The sequence below is a fragment of the Strigops habroptila genome, chromosome 10 (genome assembly GCF_004027225.2).
Source record: "Strigops habroptila isolate Jane chromosome 10, bStrHab1.2.pri, whole genome shotgun sequence".
NCBI lineage: Eukaryota > Metazoa > Chordata > Aves > Psittaciformes > Psittacidae > Strigops > Strigops habroptila.
Genome location: NC_046359.1, coordinates 28,495,865 through 28,521,530, shown reverse-complemented (window position 1 = coordinate 28,521,530; position 25,666 = coordinate 28,495,865). Strand labels below are relative to the sequence as shown.

General features: G+C 38.5%; 1 protein-coding gene across 1 annotated transcript in view; it reads left to right on the top strand.

Moving 5' to 3' along the window:
* PRKCE (protein kinase C epsilon) overlaps positions 1–25,666 on the top strand; it is a 286,416-nt gene that overhangs the window by 235,192 nt on the left and 25,558 nt on the right. The window contains exons 12-13 of the mRNA XM_030499576.1: positions 22,348–22,486; positions 24,909–25,097. Coding sequence (XP_030355436.1) covers positions 22,348–22,486; positions 24,909–25,097 — 328 coding nt within the window. The remainder of the gene's footprint in view (positions 1–22,347; positions 22,487–24,908; positions 25,098–25,666) is intronic.

Sequence of the window (25,666 nt, the reverse complement as noted above, 5' to 3'; positions counted from 1 at the left end):
TCTAATCTTCAACACCCATGCACACATACACACGAAAGTGCATATTGTTGCACTGTACTGAAGAATGATTTAGGGATAGGCTTTTATTATTAAATGTAAGGAATTACTTTGAAAATTTTCACTCTGATGTTAATGTGTTTAAGTCTTTTATCTTGTCATTTCACCCTTCCTCTCTCTTTTTATTTGTTTTTAGCAGCCTGTCATTGCTTGTGATAAACGTGGGCTTTCACAAGCAGCATGCTTTACAGGTTTTGTGTTACATTTCTGTCCTGTCTACTATAAATTCTGTGTTCTCTGGATCTAACTGTGTTTTGATATTCTCTTGCTCTTCTCACCCTCTTTCAGTTTATCAGTTTTGATTTGGGGTAGTCATCTCAAGGACATGCAGTCTCAGATTTCTTGAGCAAAACATCAAGATGAGAATGTGGAATTTGTCACATCCCTAGATTCATACTGAGTACCAGAAATCAAAAGAGGTGAATTCCACATGTTTAGTAACCAGGACTGAATGGTAACTTCTACAGAAGCCATTGGCTTTCCCACCAACTGGGATTCAAAGAGGAACTTCTCAGAGGAGGAGTCTTCTTTCCAGAGACATAGCAAACAGCAGGATATTGCATCTTCTGAGGAAAATAAATCTCTGTGAAAGTAGTCTTTCAGTCAAAAATCCAATTTTCTTTAGAAAACAATTTTGCTAGCTGCAGCTCTTAATCTCCATCTTTAATCTCCAACACTGGTATGATGTTTGCATACTGGGTTGGACTTTCAGCCCTACCACTTTGCATAGGTTTGTTTTCAAGTGCTGAAGATCCAACACATTTCTTACCTTTGCTGCCAATATCACATTTCCTATTTGTTGTCTGCATTTATTTCCAAAGCCATGTATTTGTACATTTAGATAGTATAACATGGCAACTTCAGAGTTTACAAGTATCCATCATATGGGAAACAGACAAGATTGGTACTTTAGAAAGTGAAGGATTTTGTTTCCATGAAAAGATTTGAGCTAATTTCCTCTTCCTGGAAACTGGAGTTTAGACACTTTGTAATTAGCAGTCAGTTTAGTGATTTCTGTGATCCGGCAAGAAAGAATTGGTAAAATTCCCTTCCCCTTCTTTATATGAGTGTGCATTCGTTCTGCCTCTTCCCTTGCTGCTCCCATCCTTTGGCACACATCCTCTTTATCTCCTCTCTTTCTCTTTTCTCCCTCTTTTCCCTTGTCTTATATGTAGCTTCTGCTGTGTGTTGGCTCTTAGCTGCATTGAATTGCTTTGTGTGCTCGCGTTCTTTCTATGACTTTTTATCATCAAAATGCTTCAATCCCAAGAGAAATGTCATTCTGATGAGAAAATGTGTAGTAATTTAAACTTTGTAGGATACTCTCAGATTCAGAGACTTTGCTGACATGACTTTGGCATGCTATAGTAAAACTTAAAATTGTAAATGGCATGTTTTATTGGGTGATTATCAGAGAGGCAAAAGATAAGAAGTTACATGAGTTGTAGGATGAAAGCAGAAATTAAAAAAGGCAACAGGTACAACATTAGGAACAGATTTAGCTGTATTCTGCTTTGACGCAGGCTTTTGGGTCTGGATATAGTTAGGTCCATAAGAATAACTCATTTGCCCAACTGGGGGATAGTAGCAGCTTCAACTATTTGTAAAATGTATATCCTATATATATAGTTACTCTATAAAATGCAAGTGTAAGGAAGAAGTTAGAGATTATTTTAAAATAATTAACCATAAGAAAACGTCACCATTTGTAGTGTGCCAGGCCCTGGGAGAATGCATTTGTTGATGTCAAGCATGTATTAGAATAGTTGTCTGTCTTGCACAGAAGAGTTTCAGCCTGATTATTCCACACCTCACTGCATCATTTATTACAACATTAAAAATGCATTGGGATCAAGTCACTCCTTTACGTCTGCAAAGCTCTTACTAGCTGGCAAACAAGGAATGGAAGGGGGGGGGGGAAGAAAAGAAAACCTATGCTCCTGAATAACTACCAGTTATAACTACCTAACATGCCTTCAGATATTTTAATAAAGAATACTTGTCTTCTGTGTAATTATATCTCTAGAAAAAACTTTGTGGTGTGAAATTAATGGTTATTCTCCAAAGTGGGAAGTGCTGCTTGTGTGGGCAATACTTCAAGGAAAGTGGGGAATATATAAATAAACTAAGATGTTTGATGGAAATGCAGGTTTCAAAATAGCTGCTATACCTTCTGATCTTTTTTCAGCCATGTATGTGGAAGTATTTGTTTGGAGCTAAACATAGTTATATTTTTGGAAGTAAATAACTAGCTTTAGTTCATGCTTTGGCTTGTTGGTTAGATTTTTAGAAAGTGCTATGATGATACTAAATGATCATCTTTTATAATAACTAGTTTATCCTCATTTCCCCTGAAGTTCAAAGAGAAAGCTAACTCCTGTTTGGCAAGAGAAATTCTTCTGTAAGTTACATCTTTGCAACTGGCCCAGCACTTGTTCCCAGACTTGTCCAATTATCTGTGCTCACTGGAATTACATACCTTCCTTCTGTTTATCGAGTTTATGTTGGAAATAAAGGTGAACATCACAGTTTTTATATATAAAGGTGCTGCTGTTACTAAATGCATCTTGCATGATAGATAAACTTCAGGATAATTTTCAGTGTGGCATTGTTAAGGGTATAATGTTACTGTCGTCGTGTCAACAACACTTCAACAACTTAATAGAAATATTTGCATTATTCCTGCCACCTTCCCTCTCATCTGGCATTCAGCTATTTAGGCACATGTCAAGCTGGGGCCTGATAATACAAGTAGAGTCAATCAGACACTAGAGAAGTTTCAATCACAGTTTCTGGCAGTTGTTGTTGTTGTTTGTGTTATGCAATTGCACTGCTTTGAAAAAATGTATGCAAGCCTCAGGAATTAAAGGCTAGACTATGAATCTCATTTCGCCTGTGAGCTGAACTGCACTTTGAACTTGACGATGAAAGGTTGTGGACTATGTTCACTGTCACCTGTCCCTGGAGTTTATTGTGTTTAAAGTCAGTAATTTTTGGCTTAATATATATTCTCATATAGAGAAGTTGCAACAAACTGGGTTAAGAAACTGCCAGTTCCATATTCGTCTCTTGTACTGACATTTAATGTTCCTGTGCACTTTTTGCAGATCTGTGTAAATGTTACATGTTCTTGTTTCACCCGCAGTTGTTGGGCTGAGGGCAGTAGCATCCAGTGGGTGTTTCTGTCTCTTCTTGTAGGAGTTCAAATGAGGTGACACAAGTGGCCCATTCTGGCCTGAAATACATACAAAGAACTGCTGTCTCCCCAGGCTTGGATACCAGCACTAGAATGGGGTACCACTTCATTAACATAAATGCTGGTGTCCCCAGTTCATATATGATTTAGAGAATAACTGTGTGAGCTACAAACCTTGTTTCAGTGAATACCTGAAGGGCCAGTAGTTGCATGTCTGTTGTGTGATCTCTGGTGTGCTCCAAGACCATTCAGGTGATTAAAAGGGGTGCTCTCTCTGAAATACGAAAGAAGGAAGCTACATACACAACTACAGTTCACCTGATAGGATGAAAGATATCTTAGCTGGGAAATTAGTGTCACCTGCTTTGGGTTAACTCATTCTTTTGGTTTCAAATGTAAGGTCTGTGAGATGTTGCCTTCAAATACTACAGCACCTGGTCATGGGGGAGTCCTCATTTGTAACTGTGGGTCATAATGTTCCTCCGCAATATGAAACAATAATCCAGCCTGTAACTTGCTGCAGCTTTCTGTGCACTCCGCAATTAATATGTTAGTTGTGATGAAGGATATATTAACACTGAATTGAAGACAATGCAAATATAAATATGCTGAGGCCAATCCTTGAATACCTCCGGGCTTTTTCCGTACACAAATACCCTAACAACTTGTTTGAACACTAACTAAATTTTTCTTTGGATGATCAGTTTTCCCATCATTCCCATTTATCGGGGCAACACACACCAGTGTTTCAGAAAGAACTACTACCGAAAATTAAAAGCACTTTCATTAGTGTGTTTATATGTGAAATAAGAATATTTAGAAAGTCTGACTTCACTGGCGGTTGTATGATTCAGTGCAACCTTGGCAGAGTGGCAAGAAGTTATATTTACACTCATGAAAATGTTGCATGGTCAGTGGTTAACATGTTAAAAGTCATCATTCTCCCAAGTTACCTTACTGTGTTATTTCTGAGTGCCATCAGCCAAATAAAATTCCCCTTCTCTCCCTCCCCCCCTTTTTTTTTTTCTTTTGCTTTTAAAAATACAAAACTAGGCAGAGAGCATTTTGGTTTAAATTTGCTTTGAAGTATGTAACTATCATCTTATTGCAACCCTAAACAGCTAAGGTTTAGTTCAGTCGGTGCTTGAGCTATGGTCCATGAAGGAGGGCAAGAAAGACCTTGGACGCTCATGTAGCATATTCAGTCCTAAGCACGGGACTATCCTGAACTCAAGCCCTTCCCCACACAAACTGCCTGTTGCAGTTGTCTGCTCATTGCAGGAGTCTGCTACAGAGAAGTTACAGTTTGCTTCTGGAGCAAGTGAGCAACAAACTATTTCCATCACCTTCAGTAAAAGCAGGAAGCGAGGAGTGAATTGTGCTGCAGCACGTGTGTGCGTCTGAGTCCCAGTGTCTCTGGGGACTGCTGCCCAAGCCACGCCATCTGACCAGTGCTCCTGGCTGGGTTTGCACCCTGGGCTGGAATCATGCTGTGCTTTGCTCCAGTTTCCAAACTGAACATCGGCTCTGACAGGATTTTACTCAGTGGCCTCCTGCTCTCTTTGCACTTTTTCTTGCTGGATGTATGCAGGCCAGCAGTCATGAAATTCATAAATAAGCAGGATGTCTTCCCCGCAGGAAAAGGCAGTGGGCTGGGGTGGAGAGGAGCGGGGCTGAGGGAGATGAGAAGCAGGAAGGAGGGTTGGTTCCCAGGCTTCTGGCATTCAGGCCGAGGGAGTCCACCCTGCCATCTGCCCAGCTTATGTATTGTGCTAAAGGCTGCTGTCGTATAGGAGAGCCTTTGACAAGGTTTCCAGCTGTGGAAGGATGAGTAAAGGCTGTGGGAATAGGATATGAACCATGCGGTCTTGCCAACAGTAGGATGCTTTCTAAATTTCTCCTGGGTTTGGAACGTAAGAAAGTCCTTAGTTGGCTCTTGCGTGGGAGTTGGGTATGTGGAGAAGCAGTGACGGGCAGTTAATATTTGGAAGGATAGACCAGCACCGTTGACCTCAGATGGGGAATGACAAGGTACTTCCAGGGGGAGTTCCCGTTAGCGAGGTCAACATTGTTTTTTTGCTTCATGTTTATTTGGTGCAAGATTTTCTTGTTTAATGACTGTTTGTATAGTGCTGTATTGTGTAAATAAAGCTATGACCTTTACCTTCTGATAACAGTATAGGAGTGAGTTAATGTTAAATGAGAGAGGGCAAGGAGTGGGAATCTGCCAGGGTTAATGCCAAGTTTACATTCCTGTGAGGGCAGCCATGTTCCGGTACTCGGTAGAAAGGGCGACAGTGCTTCTCAACAGATAATAGCAGCGAACTGTTACAGAGCATATTTGTTTTTATTTCTGGGTGCATGTCAGTGATTTTAGATGATTGATGTTTGTGCTTTTATTTTATAACAGGAAGAAATGTGTGTTATCTTTCTGCATTTGATAAGATTTTAACTGAGAGAAACATACACAAAATAAAAATCCATTTTACAGCACATGTAAAACTGAAATGTACTGACACAAGACATTCCCTGTAGTTTTCCTAAAGTGCTGAGGCACAGCTTTGTTTCTGCAGAAACATGTACACCAGTTTCAAACAAGTTTCTAACAGGAGAAAGAGAATGCCTTTTGTTTCACAGTGCATTAAAAATCTGAAGGTGCTTCCTAAATGTAATTCTGCTCTTAAAAGACAAAAGTTAGGACTGAATTTTGCTGTGGCCTTCTCTCATGTTTGTTTTCAAACAATGGAAAATACTTCTATAACCCAGTGGCAGTGGATGTTGAAACTGTGTCATGTTAAGGGTGAGACTTTGTCTCTTTGCATGCTAGTGAGTGCGTCTGCCAAAGTTTCATAATCATAGAGAAGTGCACAGCAAGCGTGGTTCTGGGGTGACAGGCATTTCACAAAGATTTTGTTGTGCTCTTCAGATGCAACAGAGAAGTTGGAGAGTAATGCAAAATGTTAGGTGAAAACATATGAAGAACTCTATTTAGTGGGATTTTAAAATAACGATATTAAAAATACTAAACAACCTTAAAGAATATTTGGGTGATATACTTCAGTAAAGTCATCTGCATACAACTTTTTCCATCTTTTGGCCAGAACCTTTCTACTTTGGGCTCAAGGTTTGCATTTATTCTCTTTGTCCCTTCTCCCCCTCCCCCTTATCCACCTCCCTGTTACAAAAGAGCTTATCACTTAGACGCTGCACCAGCAAACATTTCTGCATGCAGATCACTGTACTCCTAGGCTGATTTTGATTCAGTGCAAGACTATTCATATGCATGATGTATGCAGCTTCCTGGATGATTTGGGACCTCAGTTTGACTTTTCAGATCAAAAATGTGTTTATTTTAAAGTAGAAAATCATCACATTTGAGAATGCACTGTTATTAAAAACTACATGCCATTTTACTTACCATTGCAAAAGTCTGTGGAAAATGGGAGTTTGGCCAGTCTGAAAGCTAACACTTTCAGGGGTTATCACTGGCACTTTTGAAAACTTTAAAAATGTCTCTCTAGCTGACAACTTGTACTCAAACGTAAGAAAACAGAAATAGTATTTATTGCTCACCAGGAGGTTAACTACAATGGCTTAATGAACTAAAACAGAGAAAATACAGCCAGTAAGAACCCCAGCATTTTGGGGAGTTCATTAAAATCTCCATTGCTACTAGAATAAACAGCGGTAGGTTTACATCAGAAGGACCTTGGACAGACTAGGTACAGTCTGACCAGGGGAATCAGAAAGTGGAACAGAATGGATCAGATGGCCACGACTGTGCTGAAAATGAACAGAGATGAGGGGTAACATGGCCAGTGGTAACAAGTCTCTTAATTCACCTTCTTGTGTCAGAAGTAATGCCTGCCCTTCTCCTTGGTTGCAGTGTTTCACAGAGTCCAAAGAAACAGCTGCCCAGAGCAGCAGACAGTGGCAGAAATACACTGTTTTCATCATCTCAGCATCACTGAGTATGTGTGGAGGAGACAGTGTGGAGCAAAGCTAAGCAGGAATGGCAGTGAGGCCAAAGCCAGCTTTGACTGAGATGGGAGCTTGTGTGGTCTCTGCGCTGTGATACACCCCGGTTGGATAGCATCAGGGAGAGACACTCTCCGACCACCACCAAATTGAATTTTGACCCCCCCAGGACCACTCTGTTGGGGATATAATGTTTTGGATTCAGAACAATTCCTTCAGTAACATCCAGGTTATGGGGAGAAGCCCAAGCAGCACTTCTTCTTCACAATGTACACACCAGATTGGTCTTCACTTCTTACCTCCTGCTTCTAGAATTTGTTTCCAGTAGTCAGTGTTGCGAAACAGCAGAGAGAGAAAAAAAAAACATAAAGGGAGAGGCCAGAAATAATGCCAATACTTACATAGGTATGCTTTTTCCTTCAGACTTCATTTTCCTTCTGCTGATGTACAGAAGTCACAGAAAATACTAGTCTTCAAAGCATGTCAAATGCAAATAGTGCATACATTTTTTAATGTAAATTTGGCAGTTACAGTGAAGTATTCTTCACAAGGTATTCTAGTCTTAGGGCATGTGATTGCCTCTTCAAGTGAAGGGAAGGATGGGATGGCTTTGACAGTAGATAGCCAATATAGCAGCTGGTATGGGTGCACCCTGGTATGAAACTGAATAATACAGAAGCAGTGACAACCAAAGAGAGCTTGGTCAGTAATAGCTTGAACTGAGGAACTTTATATCTTCAAAACGTGGAATGTTAAGGATAAAATTAAGTAGTAACAAATAAACACTATAGTACTTCACCAGGTATTTACTTGATTTATTATAGGGTTTCCAAGGGAGATTCTATGGTCTATTAGCACCCATTTAAAAAAAGTGCCTAAATATATTCCAACAAACACAAGTAATGAGTCAGAGGGAATTGTTATGGTCAATTAAGTAGGTAATGGATATTTAAAAGCTTCCAAACATCAATAAATCTGAAACAGCTCTGAAGGAGTACTTGTAGAACAAAAATAATATGCACTTAATAAACTGCCTGAGTACATATTTGCCTAAACTTAACCACCAATAAGAGGACAGCAAGTGTTTATGGTACTGTATACTGAAGACATAAAAAGGCATGCCAACTGTGTGCCAGTTCATTTGCTGATAATCTGTAATAGGCCCAAAGGGGCCATAACTATTATAAAGTGGCCCTAACTCTCATTTATATGAAAGTCTTAAAATACCTGATAGCATAAAAGGATCCTCAGATTGTGAACAAGGGTAGTAGCCAGCAGCTCAGCAGCGTAGCCCTTGGCACAAGGCTGAAGGCAGTCCAGTGCAACCTGATTGAAGCTTCCTCTGCCAAAATTTTGTAAGGTTGTCTCCACAGAGGGAGAAATGCCCGGAGTGAAGGTGAGAGAAACCCTTTGGACAACACCAGGTTTTACACAGGTTCTCTTTTCACCTTTTGAAAATTCACAAAAGAAAGGAGGGGATATATTGCCAGCCTTCACAAGGTCAGAGCAAGCAGTATGCTTGCACACGGAGTAGGACAAAAGTCCTGGTTTTCTGTGGATGACCCAAGAGGAAAAGGATTTGGCTACAATTTTTAAAACATCTGCAGATTGGGTAGAAGTTGCTCTGTCCGTGAGCTATCTGGTGTATAAGAGACTGGTTCTTTAAAAATCAGGATTCTCATTTACAGTAAAAGTTCTTTCTGATACCAGAAGAGCAAAGCAATTTTACAATGGAATTCAATTGTACTCAGTATTGTCAGTTTAAGGCTGTCAGAAGGATGGAAAGAGACTTTATTGAACATTATAATTTAATGAAACTTTATGTAAAATAGTTCTTCTGTAAGCTGTATTATTAGGCTTCTTGCTAGCCTTTGCCCACAGAACTATCTGGGAGTTTTATAGGATAATTTCTGATCTTATCTGAGCATAGAGTATGGTTAGCATGTCTCTGAAGAGAGCCTAGTGGCTGGGCACATAGAAGTTACAAAGATAATTCCTCAGGATCAAAATATGTTTGGTTTTTTTTTTTTATGTTGACAAAATTGTTCAAAACCAGCCCACTTTGGTCAATAGTTTACATTATAATCCTACTGAAGTCAGTAGTTATATGCAATGACCACCCAATAAGTACCAAATGTTAGAGATTAAAATCATATTTTAGCATCCCAAATCTTGTGTTCCAAATTGCCTCTCTTGTCATTTGGGCTGGTCGCTTAGGCCCTTCTTAGCACCCTCTCTTCACAGCTGAAGGTAAATTGGTGTAGCACTCTGCTAACATTGATGTTGGCAAAAGTAAATACGCTGTAAATTTCCTAAGTCATGCCATGTTTTATTTCATGGGAATAACCCATAAGTCATCTTTCCATTGCTAATTAAAAATAGTAGGGTGCCTTGTATAAGTAGATTTTAACTGATGATATTGTATGTTGGCACTACAGCCAAAGTAACATTCCTGAGCACGTTTTCTGGAGGAGATGGAGGAAGGCTTCAGGAGCTGCATTTGAAACAATGCTGGAGTTGAAACTTCCTGCACAAGAAAAGATTCTCTATGGATATTTGTGCAGCTCTCTGGCAGAGATTGGGGGCAAAACTAATTTGATTTTGCTACACAATTGTAGTTTTAAAAGAATATCTTATAAAATATAACTCTCAACATATATAACCCTTTTTAATTACATATTGAAACAAGGTTTGGAGTTGGAACCATAGGTACAAAGCACAGGCTTTTATAATCTACATCTGGAAGCAGCATTAGGAGTTTATTTTATGTATAGATCAACATTGGAAGGGCAAACAACTCCCATTTTTCAGACATCATCTTCATACTTTACAGACAAATAAAAATATTCTTAATTTTGCCAGAATCCCTCTACTGCAGTAATCTTCCATCAAATACAATAGGAAATTGTTAACTCCACAGAATTCTGAAAGAGATAAATCTATCTGTATAACAGAATGCTTTTAGAATGTTGAAACAAAATATATTTAACTCACTGTTTTTACAAGAATATCTGCAGAAATCTGTTAAACTGCTGTTTACTGCTGCTGTTTTGATCCTTGATAAATTCAGCAGGGTTAGAAAAGGTTTTAAATTAAAAGCCTACATATCCTTCCCAAGTTCGGACCATGTGATTGTGTAAAACGATGTTCAGGCATGTGAACTATGCTACTTAAATCAGAATAGAAGCAGAAATTATTAAAGTCCTTCCTCTAGTGATTCCATATAAGTAAACATTTTGTTGGAAGCAACATTCTTGCCGAGTTACATCATTTCATTTATGCTATATAATTTACCTAGTCCATTCTGCACAATATTACATGCACTACTCTGTGGAAAGGCTTTCCATAAAAAGACCCAAGAGATCAAACTAAGACCAAAGTGAGGTTGGAAAAAATCAGTGTCTGTACAAAAGTTCACTGCAGAGAGTTTTTTTCTTTTTTTCCTGACTAAGAAAGCATTTTTCTCCATGGAAACATGATATGAAGCTTTACCAGGAGCCTGCTTACTGCTAGGAGCTGTGTTTGTTCCCTGCTAAGGACACCCCTGGGAGTACAGGGAAGAGAAGCCTGATAAATCTGTTTCTTTTATAAAAAGAAACACCATGTGTAAAATCCTTCAGCAACCCTTCTCTTTTACACTTTCTGGGCATCACGAAGCTGCAGAGGGCATTGGGTAGTACAGAAAAGACACTGGAATGTGGGCTCAAGCTGGTGCATTAACGGATTGCTCAGGATATACTTCCAATCGCCTATGTTTGGCCATTTTATTGTATGACCCATGTTGTGGTTGCCAGACTAAAATCTTTTTTTAAATCTTCTTTAAAAGTTTACAGAGTGTATAGAGTTTACTGGAAGGAATGAAAGAAAAAGAGTATCAATTCAAGTGATGAAGTAGGTTCTCAGCATTACCATGTTTTCAGTTTTTCCCTGACTCTAATGGTGGTTCTGTCTGTTCCTGGTAGAAGCACAAAATAAGCATTAGTTAGGATATAAAAGACCTGTGCTACCTTTTACAAGCAGATTGTGGTATTTTAAGAGCTCTTCATCTTCACTGTATGTTCTTATTTTGGGGTATGTGGAAGGTCTGCTCCCTTGGCTGGAAAATGGGGATTTATGTGAATGTTGTTAGTTTTCTTTTGACAAACAACCTCAGCTGAATCAAAAAGAGAAGATTTACTAAAGTTTTGAAGCTAGAAAAGAGAGGAGGTGGAGGGGAGCAAGGGAGAACAGGACTTAAGGTGAGCTTTGGAGACCATCTGCTAGTACTGAGTGGCCTTCATTGTGAGGATCTGTATTCAGTAGGTAGATAGTAAGACTGGATGGTGAGTCGCCTTTTGGTCTCATAGCAGTGTTCAGGCAGGCTGGTCTTGTCCTTTATGTAATGGAACTGGACCAAAACATGGCATTTTCTTAGTACCTGCTGGGAAAACATGGCATGCTTTTTCCTTTGTCAACAAGTCAACAATATGCTTGGAACTGGTCATTTCCGAGGGACGTGTCGATGTTTGTGTTACATTAACAAATAAAAGAACGTCATTTGGCATTCGTGGAAGAAAAAAAGACTTTTTGTCTAGAAAAGGAATAGGGTCAGAGCACAGGACAGGGATGCTATATACCTTAAAATAGTCTGTATTTAGTGTGACAGCAGGATGACATGTACAGGATTGGATCAAATTAACCAATGCTATTGTAGCTTTGACTTTTGTTTAACTGTAATTTCACAACTTACTCTTGGTGTTAATAGTCAAAATGATGGAAATGATGGACTTCCAACTGAGGGAAGTTTTTGGCTCAGTATTGTGATTGTGAGTGAAAACCTGCCTCCCCTGTTGGACTTCTATCATACTAAAATAATATTGGTATTGTTACGCAGCATGAGGTTAATTGACCTTTAGGCTAGGGGAAGTGTAAGGCTAGCAAGTTAAATGCCATTGAAAACAACTGCCTAAATCATAAATTCAAACTGAGCTGGTTTATGTATTTATGATTTAAGGAAGAAATTTGAAGATGTGGGATGAGGTCCAAGACTGAGCATCTGAAAGAGGGAGACTGAAGTACTCAACTTTGGTTGATTAAAGATATTCTGATCCTGTTTTTCTCTGGTGTCTTGACCTTACTAAAGTTCACTTAGTATGTAATGGAAAAAACAACCAGTTTGATAGCAAAATACAGGAAATGCCTTCAATCATGGCTGATTACAGTAGCAGCTTTTCTTCTGTTGTTTTTATTTTTTTAGAATGCTCTTTCTATGTGCCTGAAACAATGTAGAATAATAACGCTTTGGAGCCCTTTATTTCGTTGTGTCCAAGTAGAGCAATTAAACGTCTGACTTCTTGATGGATATGCGTGTTGGGAGCTTTTGCACAGGAGAATGCCATATGATCTAAGTGAGAAAAATTAAGAACTATTACAGGACATAACTTCAAAGCCTAGCAAACTGTGTGTGCATGTGGCAATTCCACCACGAGTAATAAGACAAGTGAATGCAGGTCTGTTTTAAAAATCTGCCTTTGTTTGGCTTTCTTCTACAAAAAAATGGAAGTTTGACAACTAATTTGTATGAAATCTAGCTGGAAGACAGGAAGCTGGGAAGCATCTTATACTGGATATACACAAAGGCTCAGATTCATCTCACCTAACTTTAGGAATGCAGCTGAAGCTTCCAAGTCAGGATCCTGCTTGTCCTGGAGTGCTTTTACAGTTGGTGGAGAAGGGTGGGCTTCTTTAGGGAGCTGTGCAGCCCACATGTTCTGTGAATCATCCACTCGGAGATACCTGTGGAGATGGCCATGGAGGGAGCCTGGAGCAAACTGTGGTACCTCAGTTATACCCTAATGTCTGGTGGGATAAATCTGGGTCAGAATCCTGGAAAATACAGGAAAGAAATTTATCATAAAACCAGAACAAAATGTTTCAGAGCTCCAGTTACTTTCCATGATTAATGTAAATTTTAATAATGAATGGAATTGTGGTTCATTACATTATGACATTTAATTCTGTATTTCCTATTGTCTGTATAAGGCAGTAATATATCCTTGTTTTGGGTTATTAAGGGTTACAAGGCTTCATTGCTGAGATAGCTGAATGAGAACTGCTGCAGAAATGCAAGATGCGACCTGGATAGACGTGCATTTGTTGGCTATATGTTTTTCTATTCTACATAAGAAAGCCTCACTCAAAAATAGGAAAGAAAAGAAAGGATTTTGGTCTTTTTTGGTGAGGCACAGAAACTATGCCTGAAACCCAAGTAGTCTTTTCTTTGTGTTTGCATAATTTGTAGTTCAAATCATAGTGATTTTGTCATGCTACCTACTAAGGTCATTGAGGAAAAAACCCATTGCTTTTGGTTTCCAAAGAAAAGCTTGTGAACAGAGCCAAAATTAATTAATGTATCTACAGATAAATTTGCTTTCTAAGGTTCTGGTAACATTTTTTCAGAACTGAGTTTTCGAAACTTGATCTGACAAGCTTTTCCAGCTTCACGTCATCCTTTCAGTGTCTTTCATCAAGTGGTTTTATCAAATAACGATTTGGTATTGTTTTGTTTAAAAGGATTATAGACATACATAGTAGGCACTTTTAGTTTGCGCTCCACCTAACCTGTTGTTATAATATGCACTCTTATTTTTATGTTATTTGAGATGTAAAAATAAGAGTATGAAGCAGTGAACCTCACAGAGTAGAATAATGCAGCTTGAGTCAATCCTTGGCTAAGCCTGGGGACCTCTATTGTCTTCAGTGGGATCACTGAGGTGTCAGTGAGGACAGGCTTTATCACATTACATATTTAGCTATGACTTAACACTTGGGCTTTGTAGCAGAGGCTGAAACAGTAAATATCATTAGTACAGATTTCACCCTGTCATTCCCAGCCTGAATACGTAGAGCCAGCTAGGAATTTTTCAGCTAAAGTCTTCAGGAAAAAAAGGTAGAAAATGGTGTTTTTAACCAAAGTGGAGACAGTGGGTTAAAAAAGAAAATCGCTGAGAGAACTGCTAGTGGCCTTCACGTCAGGGCATTCTTGGTGGTGGTGGTGGACCAGGACAACCAGACAGCTCAGCCTGAGCACCAGGCCATCAGCTGTTCGCACGCTACTTTCGCAAAAAGCTATGAACAGTCTGTGTTTTCACCCAGTGTGAAACACACATGGTTTGTAAAATCTCAGGAAGCCTTCCAGAATGAGAAAACCATTTGCTATCTAGTTTAGCTGCAAGTTTCTGAGGCAGATTGTTTGTCCTATATGATAGGCCTAATATGAAGCCAGCTCCATTTGTGACAGTTCTTACTCGGTACAAAAATTGCAGGCTTGCAGGCCATGGGAAGGCACAGTTGCCACTGGGATCCAACATAAAACCTGTCTAAATCAGGGCTTTGGCAGTAGACTGAGTCAAGAGGCAGAGTTATAGCACAATGTCCCATTCCTGACTCAGGCTTATGGAAAAATTTTTCATTCCCAGGTATGGCTCATAGAAAGATGAGGTTTATAAAGCAGTGTGATGTGAATGTAGAAGGCAACTCTCTCTTGAAAAAGGAATAGACACCGCTCCCCTCCGTGCTTAGCCAATTTTTGAGAATGTTTTACATAATGCATATTTAAACTTGTGCATATTTCACTTACCTTCACAAATAAAAATGTGGAAATAATAAGAAAGGAAAAGCCACACAAAGGAAAGCTGTTAACTACAATATATTTATTTGTCTGCACATTATTTTAAGGAAACTCAGCGTAATAAGATAAGCAGATCAGGCACTGTAATGTCATAAGCTGCTACCGACAATTGTGATAAAGTTATGGTCAAAGCCATTAAAAGCCATATATAGAAATTATTTTACAGAAAATATTTTTATGCTACCCGAGAAGTCATTGGTTTCCTTAAGCTACTGGAAATTAATATTAAACCTTTGTTCAATAAGTCATTCAGACATCAGTTGTTAGGTCTACGTGATGAACACACGGCCTTCTTTTCCATCTCATGACCTTGCTGACCTAAAAGTTTCTCAATGGTAGACATTGCTGGAACAGGTGATGTTATACACCGTGCAAGCCATGCTTTTGCCTTCTAACAACTAGGATTTACAGAGCCACAGACAGCAATCATGTGATTATCTCCCTCTGATGTTCTTGGTGGGTAGATAGCAAACTGCATTTTGCTACATGCTTACTTCTCTCTCTGCCAACCCCTTAGTCCACAAGATACTTGTGCAAATGGTGGGGTGGTGGACGTTGTGTTATATAAGGAAAGTAAACGTGTGTGCTTTTGAAAGTAAACATGCCTGACAGAGGGTGTCACTATGGTCACATTAAAAGTCATTAATGTTTACCCTGCTATCTGAAATATCTCTGTTTTCTTTGATGAAAAGTAGCTATAGGATCTCTGGCTTTATTTGAAACCAAGTCTGTGCTCTTAATTCATCTGCTGCCAGCCATTATACATACTGGTACACATCAGTATAAGGTGGATCCACTTTATCCCAAACTTGGCACTGCTGAAAAGTAGCAGTTTTCAAATCTGTGCAACAGGTATTTCTATATATTGCTGAGTACAGCTCTGCTACAGTTTTTGTGATAGATGGTGTCTTCATTCTTTGATAGTATCATGTGATGTAACAGTGACAAAGAAAACATGCATCATAAATCCAGTAATTAGTTAATGAGTCAACACATAAAAGCAAAACAGAGGAATTCCAAGACTTTCAGAAAAACACCGTCAAAACTTCCTGAGATCTCCTACAACAACAAAAGCAGCAGAACCATCTTTTTCTCACCAGTAATCTCACTCAGGTTTCTCCCTACCCCTTCCCCGCTAACAAAAACTGCCCCACTCTCATGAATTCACTCATAGGCATGAACAGTCCAGTGTATGCCCTACTTCTTACTCCATGGATAAGGGAGGTCACATCAACTGGTAGAACCTGACATCCACTGATGCTATGATTATTGCATGCTGAAGGTCAGTAGCATCTGAAGTATGGGCTCCTTTCCCATACAGCTTTTCAATGGGAAAAAAATTACATTATTAGTTTACTTTTTCTTAGAAGTTATGGTTTGGATTTTTCCATTCTCTGATCTGTTGGGGGGGGCGGGGAAGTCTTGCTGATGTGTTCTGACTAAAATACTTACAGCAACAGAAGAATCCTCTAGTGAAGTACAGTCCTAATATATCTGTTCCATAGTTTATATATGGAAATTGAGATTACATTGCTGAGAGCTAATCATTAAAGAAGCTAACATCAGAACATGAAAATTGTTGACAATTCTTCTTGTTTTCTGACCAGTTCCATATCTAACTCCATCTTGCTTAAATTGTAACCTAGTACATAAGTTATCAATATTTTGAGGACACACAATGTGTTTGAAGAACTGAGACAAAGATTTTAGTGAATTTATCAGTCTTCCAGAAAATAGCCTTTCAGGCAGTGTGGTACAAATGATCCAAGTTTTGTGGTATTTCCTGCTTGTGATTGAAATCTGTGTTGAAAATGCATCATTAACTAAAATTATAGCAAAGATTAAATTTGTGCTGGGTACAGGAGAGACCTGTTGTTGCAGGTGAGCATCTTTGTCTCAAAAGCAATTTGGATACCACTGAGTAAGTTAAAAAGTAATTTTATTAATACAGTATTCTCACTTTTCTATTTAGAAAAAGATCATCACTAACTGATAATCATGAGCATATTGCCTTCAGTTACAAATTTCAATAACTGTAGTAACTGGAGAATGATTCTGATGGTTTTTCATGTTGTTGGAGGAAGTTTCGCTTTTACCTTCTGTGGTTTCTTCTGTGAACAGCTTGTCTATTTAAAGCCTGCAGGGAGGATGTGAATTTCTCATGCAGGGGAACAATGGCAATGGCAATGATTTCAAATAAACTATTGAAAAGGTTTATTGCAGTTGAAAGTCATTAAAAAAAAAAAAAGGGTTGTTCAGTAGCTACATTCTTTAGACTTGTGTTGCTTTTGGATCTTTCCTATTTGATGTTCTATAGATGTTCAGTCCTTTGCTGAACTTTCACCCTATGAAGAAATATTCTTGCTTCCAAAGTTATTTGTGGATAATAATTATTATGTTTCATTTGGACCTACACTGTGAAATGTATTTCTAGTTTCGTTGCTCATTGGACAGTTTAGAAGCAGATGCTGTGGAGATACTTCATTGTAGAGTGATTGCTTAAACCAGCTTGTGATCATGTTTCTCAGCCACTTGATCTTGTTCTTTAAATATGAATTTATTTAGTCGTTAATGTTTGCCATGTTCAAAGGCTACTGTTAGTAATCTTTGGCAGCCTTTCTGATTTTACTGGTCAAAACTCATCTCGACTGTTTAATTGCCTAACTTTCAACAAGAAAATTATCTGTTATCTAAATGACACGTGTGACATGTAGGGCCGTGCACACAAGGTGGTTATCTCACTGGCTACTGTTGGGAGGGAAACTTTAAGAATCCAGTCCTATGAAGTCCTTGTCCACAGAGCATTTGTAGGAAGCCAGGGCAGTCAGTGTGTCATGGCACTGGCATGTGGAGGAAGGAATGAGCATTCAGGAAGTTTTCTCACAGATTACCTGCTGTCCACCCAGTCCTCTGTTTCGACTTGCACAAACCTTAGTGTTATAATTCTCTCTTGAGATCCTGCCAATCGGTCCAGCTTCTGAGGTGACTGCAATGCTGGCCAGTATCCAGAAATAGAAACCAAGGCTTAAGTTTCTGTTTTAAGCTTTTGAGAAAGAAAAAAAAAAACCAAAACAAAACATTTTATGCAATTGACTGCTCAGGTCAACTGAGCTGATGGTACAAAGTATCTTGGCAAACAAACAAAGAAGAGAAATGGCTTAATGTAGCATTGCTGCATTCAAGCAATCTGGGCATTTTCCTGGCTTAACTGGTTAGGTTGTTTGCAGTTACATGTAATTATGCAGGTTGTAGGAACTCATTTTGTCAGACACAGATGACTTTCTTAGTTCCTACAAAAAGAATGCAAGATAAGAAAAAGAAGAATTTAATAGACCTTTGTCGTTGAGCTATCCAACACTGTATTATTTGGTATGCTCTATTTAGAGGTAGACAACTGTAGACAACTAATACCAGGAACCAGCTAAAAGACAGAATGGATCAGAATGGATTGTTCTTTACAGACATTTAATTTACATTCCAGAGATTGGTAGCTGTTTACTTTTCTGTTTTTGTAGGAGACATGGCTGTTGCTTAGACCAATTCTGGGGAGATACAGGTCTTAAACTAAAACTGAAAGGTTTGCTTCAGTGAGACTGTAGCTCTGGAACAACAGGCTTTATTGACAACGCTTTTTCTGTTACCTTTTCATTTGTTTCCTCATCTCTGTCAGTTTTGGTTTAGTTGTTTTTTTCCTGTGAGCTGTTAAATAGCACATTACCTATTCTCTTACAGTTATTTAGCTAGCTAAGTTTTCTCTTTCCAAAGCTTCATAATTAGGGGGTTTTGGTGGGGTTTCTTGCTTGGGTTTTTTGTTTGGTTTTCTTGTTGTTTTATTTTTTTTAATCTGGCAGCTGTAAATTGACAGAAAGGTTTTGAATGGTTTTCAGTACAAACACTTTTGTGGACTATGATAATCTTGTGGGCTAGCTATGAATTTGGCACTTTGGCAGACTCCCAGCTTACCTTTTAACCTCCCATCTGTACTTTAATGGGAGTCATACTGCTGTTGTTTTAGCCTCTTCTAATTTTCTTTTGAAACTATGGTGCTGTTTGTGATAATAAAAATCTACTGGTATTAAATTCCATTATTGTGTGAGTAATTAAGCTGATGTCCTCAGAGCCTCCAATAGAGTTTTGAAGAGGCTTATAGGCTTCACTGCTTTGTTTTGGCTTGATGAAGGGGTCCCAGATGTTTTTCTTCTGTCAAGTAGGATTATAGTTTGGTAAATGGTAAGAAAAAGTTAAATTGACTTGTGTTTTTACAGACAGCCTTAAAATTTCACTGTCAGTCTTTACAGGTAGTCAGAATTTAATATTGAGACTCTTCCTGTTTTTCTCTTTGCTGAGTTTTTTCATTCTCTTTTTCCACTGTCAAGTTAGATTTTTATTGCTAATTTCTGTGTCTTATACAAATCTTTAAGGAAATAGTGACAGTGGTGAGCATCCTGTCCTTCTGCATTATGTGGTGGCTTGCTGTCAGTGTTTTGTTACTGTTCAGATTTCTCCTAGCTTAGGAGTTTCTTGGGTTACTGACTATATTTGCATTCAACTCCATGGCTAGCATATGGCGTTAAATGAAACTTAAACAATCTTAGGTACTAACAGTTCCAGTGTGTCACCTGCCTGCACTGGGAAGTCCTACTTCTGAGATTAGAGTTAAGATAACGTGCAAGAGTCCTCTGGTGATCACTTACCACTCCAGTTTTCTGAGCAGCCTCTGGGATTTCATCAGTTCCTGTCATAATTATTTGTATTATGACCTTCTTCCTAACAAACAGTCTATTGTGGTGGTGTCTGCAAGTGGTTCCTAGATAACATCAAATATAATTATTCTTTGATTTATCTGAACATCTTGACTCTTTGAAATATAGCATGTATTCTTTCTTAGCTTAGGAACATCCAAGATAACACTACATTTGGAATGTTAAAGTTCCAGTGACAAGCTTATTTACTTCTCCAATCTGGAAGAGCCTTATCCTATTGTACTTGATCACATTCTACTTGATGATGTTATAGTCTTGTCTTAATGCAGGTCTTTTGATTGTAACACTTGCAATTCACTGGAAGAGCAGTTTTGGGAAGGCACGTGACTTTCAGAGCAGGGAGCATTATTTTATTTATTTGACTTCTTTGAGGGACACAGCTGTTGATACCTGTTTGCTCTTGCATGATGTTGGACAATTCTTGCAAATCACTTTCCAGTAGTAGGAAAAGGTGGTTATTTGAGGGGTTAAATGCCTAGATGTAGGGGATTATGATGTAGCCAGCTGGATCTTGGAACGTTTATGAACTCGTAGCCAGCTGGATCTTGGAGTGTTTAGGAACTCATAAAAAGGATGACCTTAAGGAAATAAAATATGTAGCCTGCTTCAAGGGGCCTTATGTGGATGACCAGTTGAGGAACTACAAGAGGAGCATAACTGATCTGGAAATAGCGATGTCTTGTATAGGGCATATTGGTTGCAACAAACATTATTACAGCCAGTATATACTTGAGCTACATAAACCATATCTGGTAAAGCTAGTTTATGTGGGAGACAGTGGATTTACTGTTACAGAGGTAAATCTGACTTTTCTTTGCCACAACAGACTTCTTGTACATGCACAAACCACTTTGTAACATATACTCAGCACAGTCTATCTCTACATGCACAGTAGGTCATCCAAGGCTTCCAAGAGTGTCTGATTTACTGCACAGATGTACAATGATTATGCAGACCTTGAGTCATAAATCCACTTTGTCCCAGAAATATCTGATTTTTGTGCTGTCCTGTGTACATGCTTGAGAAATTTATGTTGGATAAAGGTGGGCCAGCGTGTTTGAAAACTTTGAACAAGTATCAGAAGGAAAAAGAAAAAAGAATAAAATCCATTTACTGAAATTGGGACGATAGGGAGAAAAAACTTTTCTGGGGAAATCGCAGTATACTGTAGCCTCAGACATGGCTGCAAAAACTCTTAACATAATGCAGCCTTGGATGAGTTGTTTAATCATTTCATATGTGTGAATGCTTCCACCATGATACAGTGCCAGTGGTTCTAAAGTCTGGGGTCTGATAGAGAAACATTTCTCTGAAAGAAATCCACAGAGTAAGGTGAAGAGCAATCATCCGTCACTCAGGTGGAATTTGTTGGCATAAAGGATTTTTGCAAACAACCTTGTATCTTTTGATAGGCTTTTGTGGTCAAATTTATTTACAGAAACTGTCAGGGAGTTTTATTCCTCTATTTGATTTAGAACTTGCCTACACACACTCCCGCCACCGCCCTAAATTCTACGTACGGAAATTTCTCTAATTATTCTAGGAAAAGATTTCTGATCAGAAAGTGTCCACAGAGTCACCTAAAGACAATTGTTCCGGTTTTGACTCTCACCTCTGTGTGTATTCATTTATTACTGTATGTTTTTGATAGGCAGAAGTACCTAAAGCCTAGACAGAATATAAAGATAAGATGATCCATGCAATAAAGTGGGGTGTTTTGCCTTTGGTTTATGTTATTTTATTATTTATACATGATTAAAAGTTTTTAATTGTGGGTGTATTTCCTGCAACTGAGGGTTCTTTTATGCATTGACTTTCTAAATTCTTTTGAAATTTAGTCTTAGGCAAGTGGCAGGTAAGTTAATTGGTACCTAGTATCCATTGTGTTGGAACATGCAATAGCCATCAGTAGTATATTTAGAAAATGTGCAGAGGGCAAGGCAGGAAAGGTGGATATCCCTTTCTCAACCTATTTTTGACCTCACCCAATTTGATAACTGAAGAATTGTGTGGGTTTGACACAAAGACATTTGTACAACAAGTGATCAGAGACAGCTGCTGTGTTGTTCAACAATGAATGCAAAGTATTCCTGTGAGATTATTTTTGAGCAGGTTTAAGCTGCAGAAAATAATGCTTCCAAAGATGAGTATTGTTTTTCATCCCTCTCATTGCAATCTGAACTTTGAATTGCTAGTATACATTAAGAATCCAATTCAAAATATTCCAAGTTTGAAAGTACCTATGAATTCAACCCATATGATAGGGTATGGATAGATTGGTGCTCCTTTTACTTTGTGCTACTGCAAAAGGGGAAAATGGCTTCATTAGACATAGTTCACCTGTTTCACATAGACAGAATGTTGGATATGTAACAAAAAAGAGACTTAGATATTTTCCAAACATTTCTGCTACATTTCTGTCTTGAATACAGTTCTGCTTTCATGCAGCTGAAGAGGAGGCAAAGGCCTGGTCATTGCTTGCTTTCGTATTGCCTCTAACTATTGGTAGGTCTATTTAGTGACAGCTACCAAATTCTCACATACATACGTGAAGTGTTAGAATCAGTCTTTCACTGGTGTCTGTGAAACCATCTATTTGTCATAATCTATAGTTTACGATGAAATTCAAGAGCATATGATGAAAATTTGAGAGTTGATTCAATTTTGGGCCTTTTTTATTTCAGGGACCTGAAACTGGACAATATTCTTCTGGATGCAGAAGGCCACTGTAAACTGGCTGACTTTGGGATGTGCAAAGAAGGGATTCTGAACGGAGTGACCACCACAACCTTTTGTGGCACACCTGACTATATAGCTCCAGAGGTATTTTTTTCTGCACTGCACTAAGAATACAGATATTATCATTCATCGAACTGTTACATATATAATTTTAGACACTTTTTACATGTAGATTAAAACAGTAGAAGATACAGACTAGATTGTGCTGCAGTTTTGCCTGGGTAATCTTGATGAAATTGCTTAGTCTACTGCTCACGAGCAGTATTCCATGTTGACAGGAGTGAGAAAGCATGGTTTTTCTATTATTTATTTCCTGAACTTATCAGTGCTCTTCTCCATACACTCATTTCTGACTCAGCACCATTTTGAAGGCACCTACTAGCCTTTAAGGTGCTAGATGCCACTTGAGTCCTGAAAGCACTGGTCTTTAGTAGTTATAAAAATGTTTTTCAGTTTTCATGAGACTTAGAAGGGCATGTTCATATGGAAGAGACCAAATGTTCAGTTTCATTTTGCCTAGGGTGTTTGTGGGAATATAATTTTTTTCCTTCCTTTAAAGTATCTGTGAGTGAAAGATACTGTTTGTGGTACTTGCCATGTCGATGAGCAGAAAGTGTAGACTTGCACAGAAAAGTAGAAACTTTTCCTATGGATGCTGTATATCAGTTGGCAACATCCAAAGTAATTTCAAGGCATTCATTGGATAAAAGAAATGGTTGAGAATCATGTGGGTTTTACATATCCTAAATTTTAATATTATGGGATGCACTTCCAAGTTCTTAAAATGATTCACTATTGTACAGTTAGTCTGCTAGGCAGACATTGTTTACTCAGTTTAGTTAGTAACCTCTGCATTTTCCTTCTGAAGATTCATTGTGCAGATTTAATGTAGAAGTGTCCTTGGTCTGTCTTTCATCAACCATAAATTTGCAGCAGGGAAAAATGCTAGTTTACTATTTGCCACAGACAATTAATGAGAAACTGATATTGTTAGTGTTCATGGCTGTCAAGCTTTGGTAGTGCAACTGATAAGGTGTGAATCTTCTTGAAACTGTAGTAAAATAGATGTGTATCTTACGGAGTTTGAAAAGTATTCCAGCATTAAAAGAAAAGAAATATGAGTGTGATGGTTTTTGTTTTGTGTTAATTCTTTTCTGATTTAGTATACTAATTGAGTAATTTTATATATATAATTTTCTTTGAAAATTATTTTCCTTGAAAATTATTATGGAAACAAAGCAATAATAAGATTCTAGGAATTTTTACATGAAATCCCAGTCTCACTGAGGTCAGTACTTCCATTGTGTCATTTTGTCATATTAATTGCAGAAATTTATCTATCTCCCGCTTTTATTTCTCTTACATCATGATGGTATGTTTCAATTTCCTTTTCTTTAGCAATATCTGAGCTCCAAAGAGTGCTCAGAACACTTGAAAAGCACACTTTTGAAGAGTATCATTTTCTGTAATTAATGTGTATAAAATGTAATATCTATTCAACTAAGAATCCAGTTGGTATCCAGACCATTCAAATGCTAAACTCATTTCTGGTTTTATGTTTTAGTTTTAGTTTTATATTGGTCTTGATTCCCAAATACAGCACTAAGTTCATGCAGTTCACCATGAGGCTTCTGACTGTAACACTAGTGTTGCTTAAGGAGGTGGTGGAGTTGTTGCCATTCCAATTCATTTTAAGGCAGTCAGCTTCACCTTAAACAGGCAACCACTCTGCTTTCCCCAGTCCCCTCTCATGCTGAAACATTGCATCCGAAATACCAAGCTGCTTTTCAGTGAAGAGGAGCCAAGAATTAAACTTGTTCCTTGTACAACACTACTTCTGTTAACACCAAGTAGTACAATAAAACTCCATCATACTAACCTACTACTCCCTACTAAAGGTATTTGCTACAAGGTTGAACTTGTGCCACGAGAAGAGTTGTAGCCAGTTTTTCTGAAAGCAAGGGCAATTAAAGTGAGTCCTACAGCCATGTATTGTACAGCAGTTTAATGGTGTAAAAAGAACTTGAACAAAAAAGCTTTTGGCTTCCTTCAGCCCTACCTAAAGGACGAGAATAAATCTCTCAGATGATCTCTGTGCAGCATTACAAGCTAGTTCAGTTTGTTTTCTCCAAGATAGAGACAAGGAAATGTTTCACATTTTCCACCAATCTGTTTTGTATATGTGATCTTTTTTCCCCTATAGCGTGACCTGCTTTAAACAGTTTGGAAGGATATACAGCTCTTTTACTCATGAGCATACTCTTTTACTCAGGGGACTGATAAACTCAGTCAGTACTTCTGAGAACAACTACACATTGGCACTTGGCTGTGTTTGTGCAAATTGCATGGGTAAGAAACCATGCCTGCTGTTACCAAAATCAGTGTGGGATTTAGTCCTGCTTAGGCACTGGAGGAAAGAAAGGGTGTATCATGTTGAAACAGCAAATGTGCAGCTGAGAGTGTTGTCTAACTTGTCTATTCAATCCCATCTCTTTCTCTGTACTAGATCCTCCAGGAGTTAGAATATGGCCCATCAGTCGACTGGTGGGCTCTGGGTGTTCTCATGTATGAAATGATGGCTGGGCAACCCCCCTTTGAGGCTGACAATGAAGATGATCTCTTTGAATCCATCCTTCACGATGATGTCTTGTATCCAGTCTGGCTCAGTAAAGAAGCTGTCAGCATTTTAAAAGCAGTGAGTCTTCCATCTTCCATAACTTGCTTGCCTCCTCCTCTTCATGTTTTTTCTGGGGGTTGTTGTTTTTTGGGTTGGTTTTTTTTTCCCCTAGATTAAAATTGAATTTGCCGAAAGTTGTTGAGAGCAGTCACCACTGGGAGTTCAAGCACAGTTCAGAGTGCCACTGTTAGGATAATGGGGCCTGGGATAAATTACACTGCTTGTGGGAAAGGAACAGAATGTTTGTATTCCACGCAGTTGTACGCTGTATAAGTCTCTGTACTGCAGATTCATGTTTCAGGGAAAACCCAACCAACTAGAGCTGTGCTATCACTTTGGCACTTTATATGCCACATGTTCACTAGAGTGGGGGATGCACTACATAATTAAAGAAACAATGTTTTTATTTAACCCACTTATAAAATTTCTTGTCCCTCTGACTTTCTTCCCCTATCATCAAGATGGGTTGACAGCGCTTTATTTACAGCTGCATGTTGTATTTTATAGTTCACCCAGCACTTCGATAAGAAGTCTTACTCTAGTGTAATTGCTTCTGCCCTGGTTGGTGTTTTTTAATATGAGTAGTG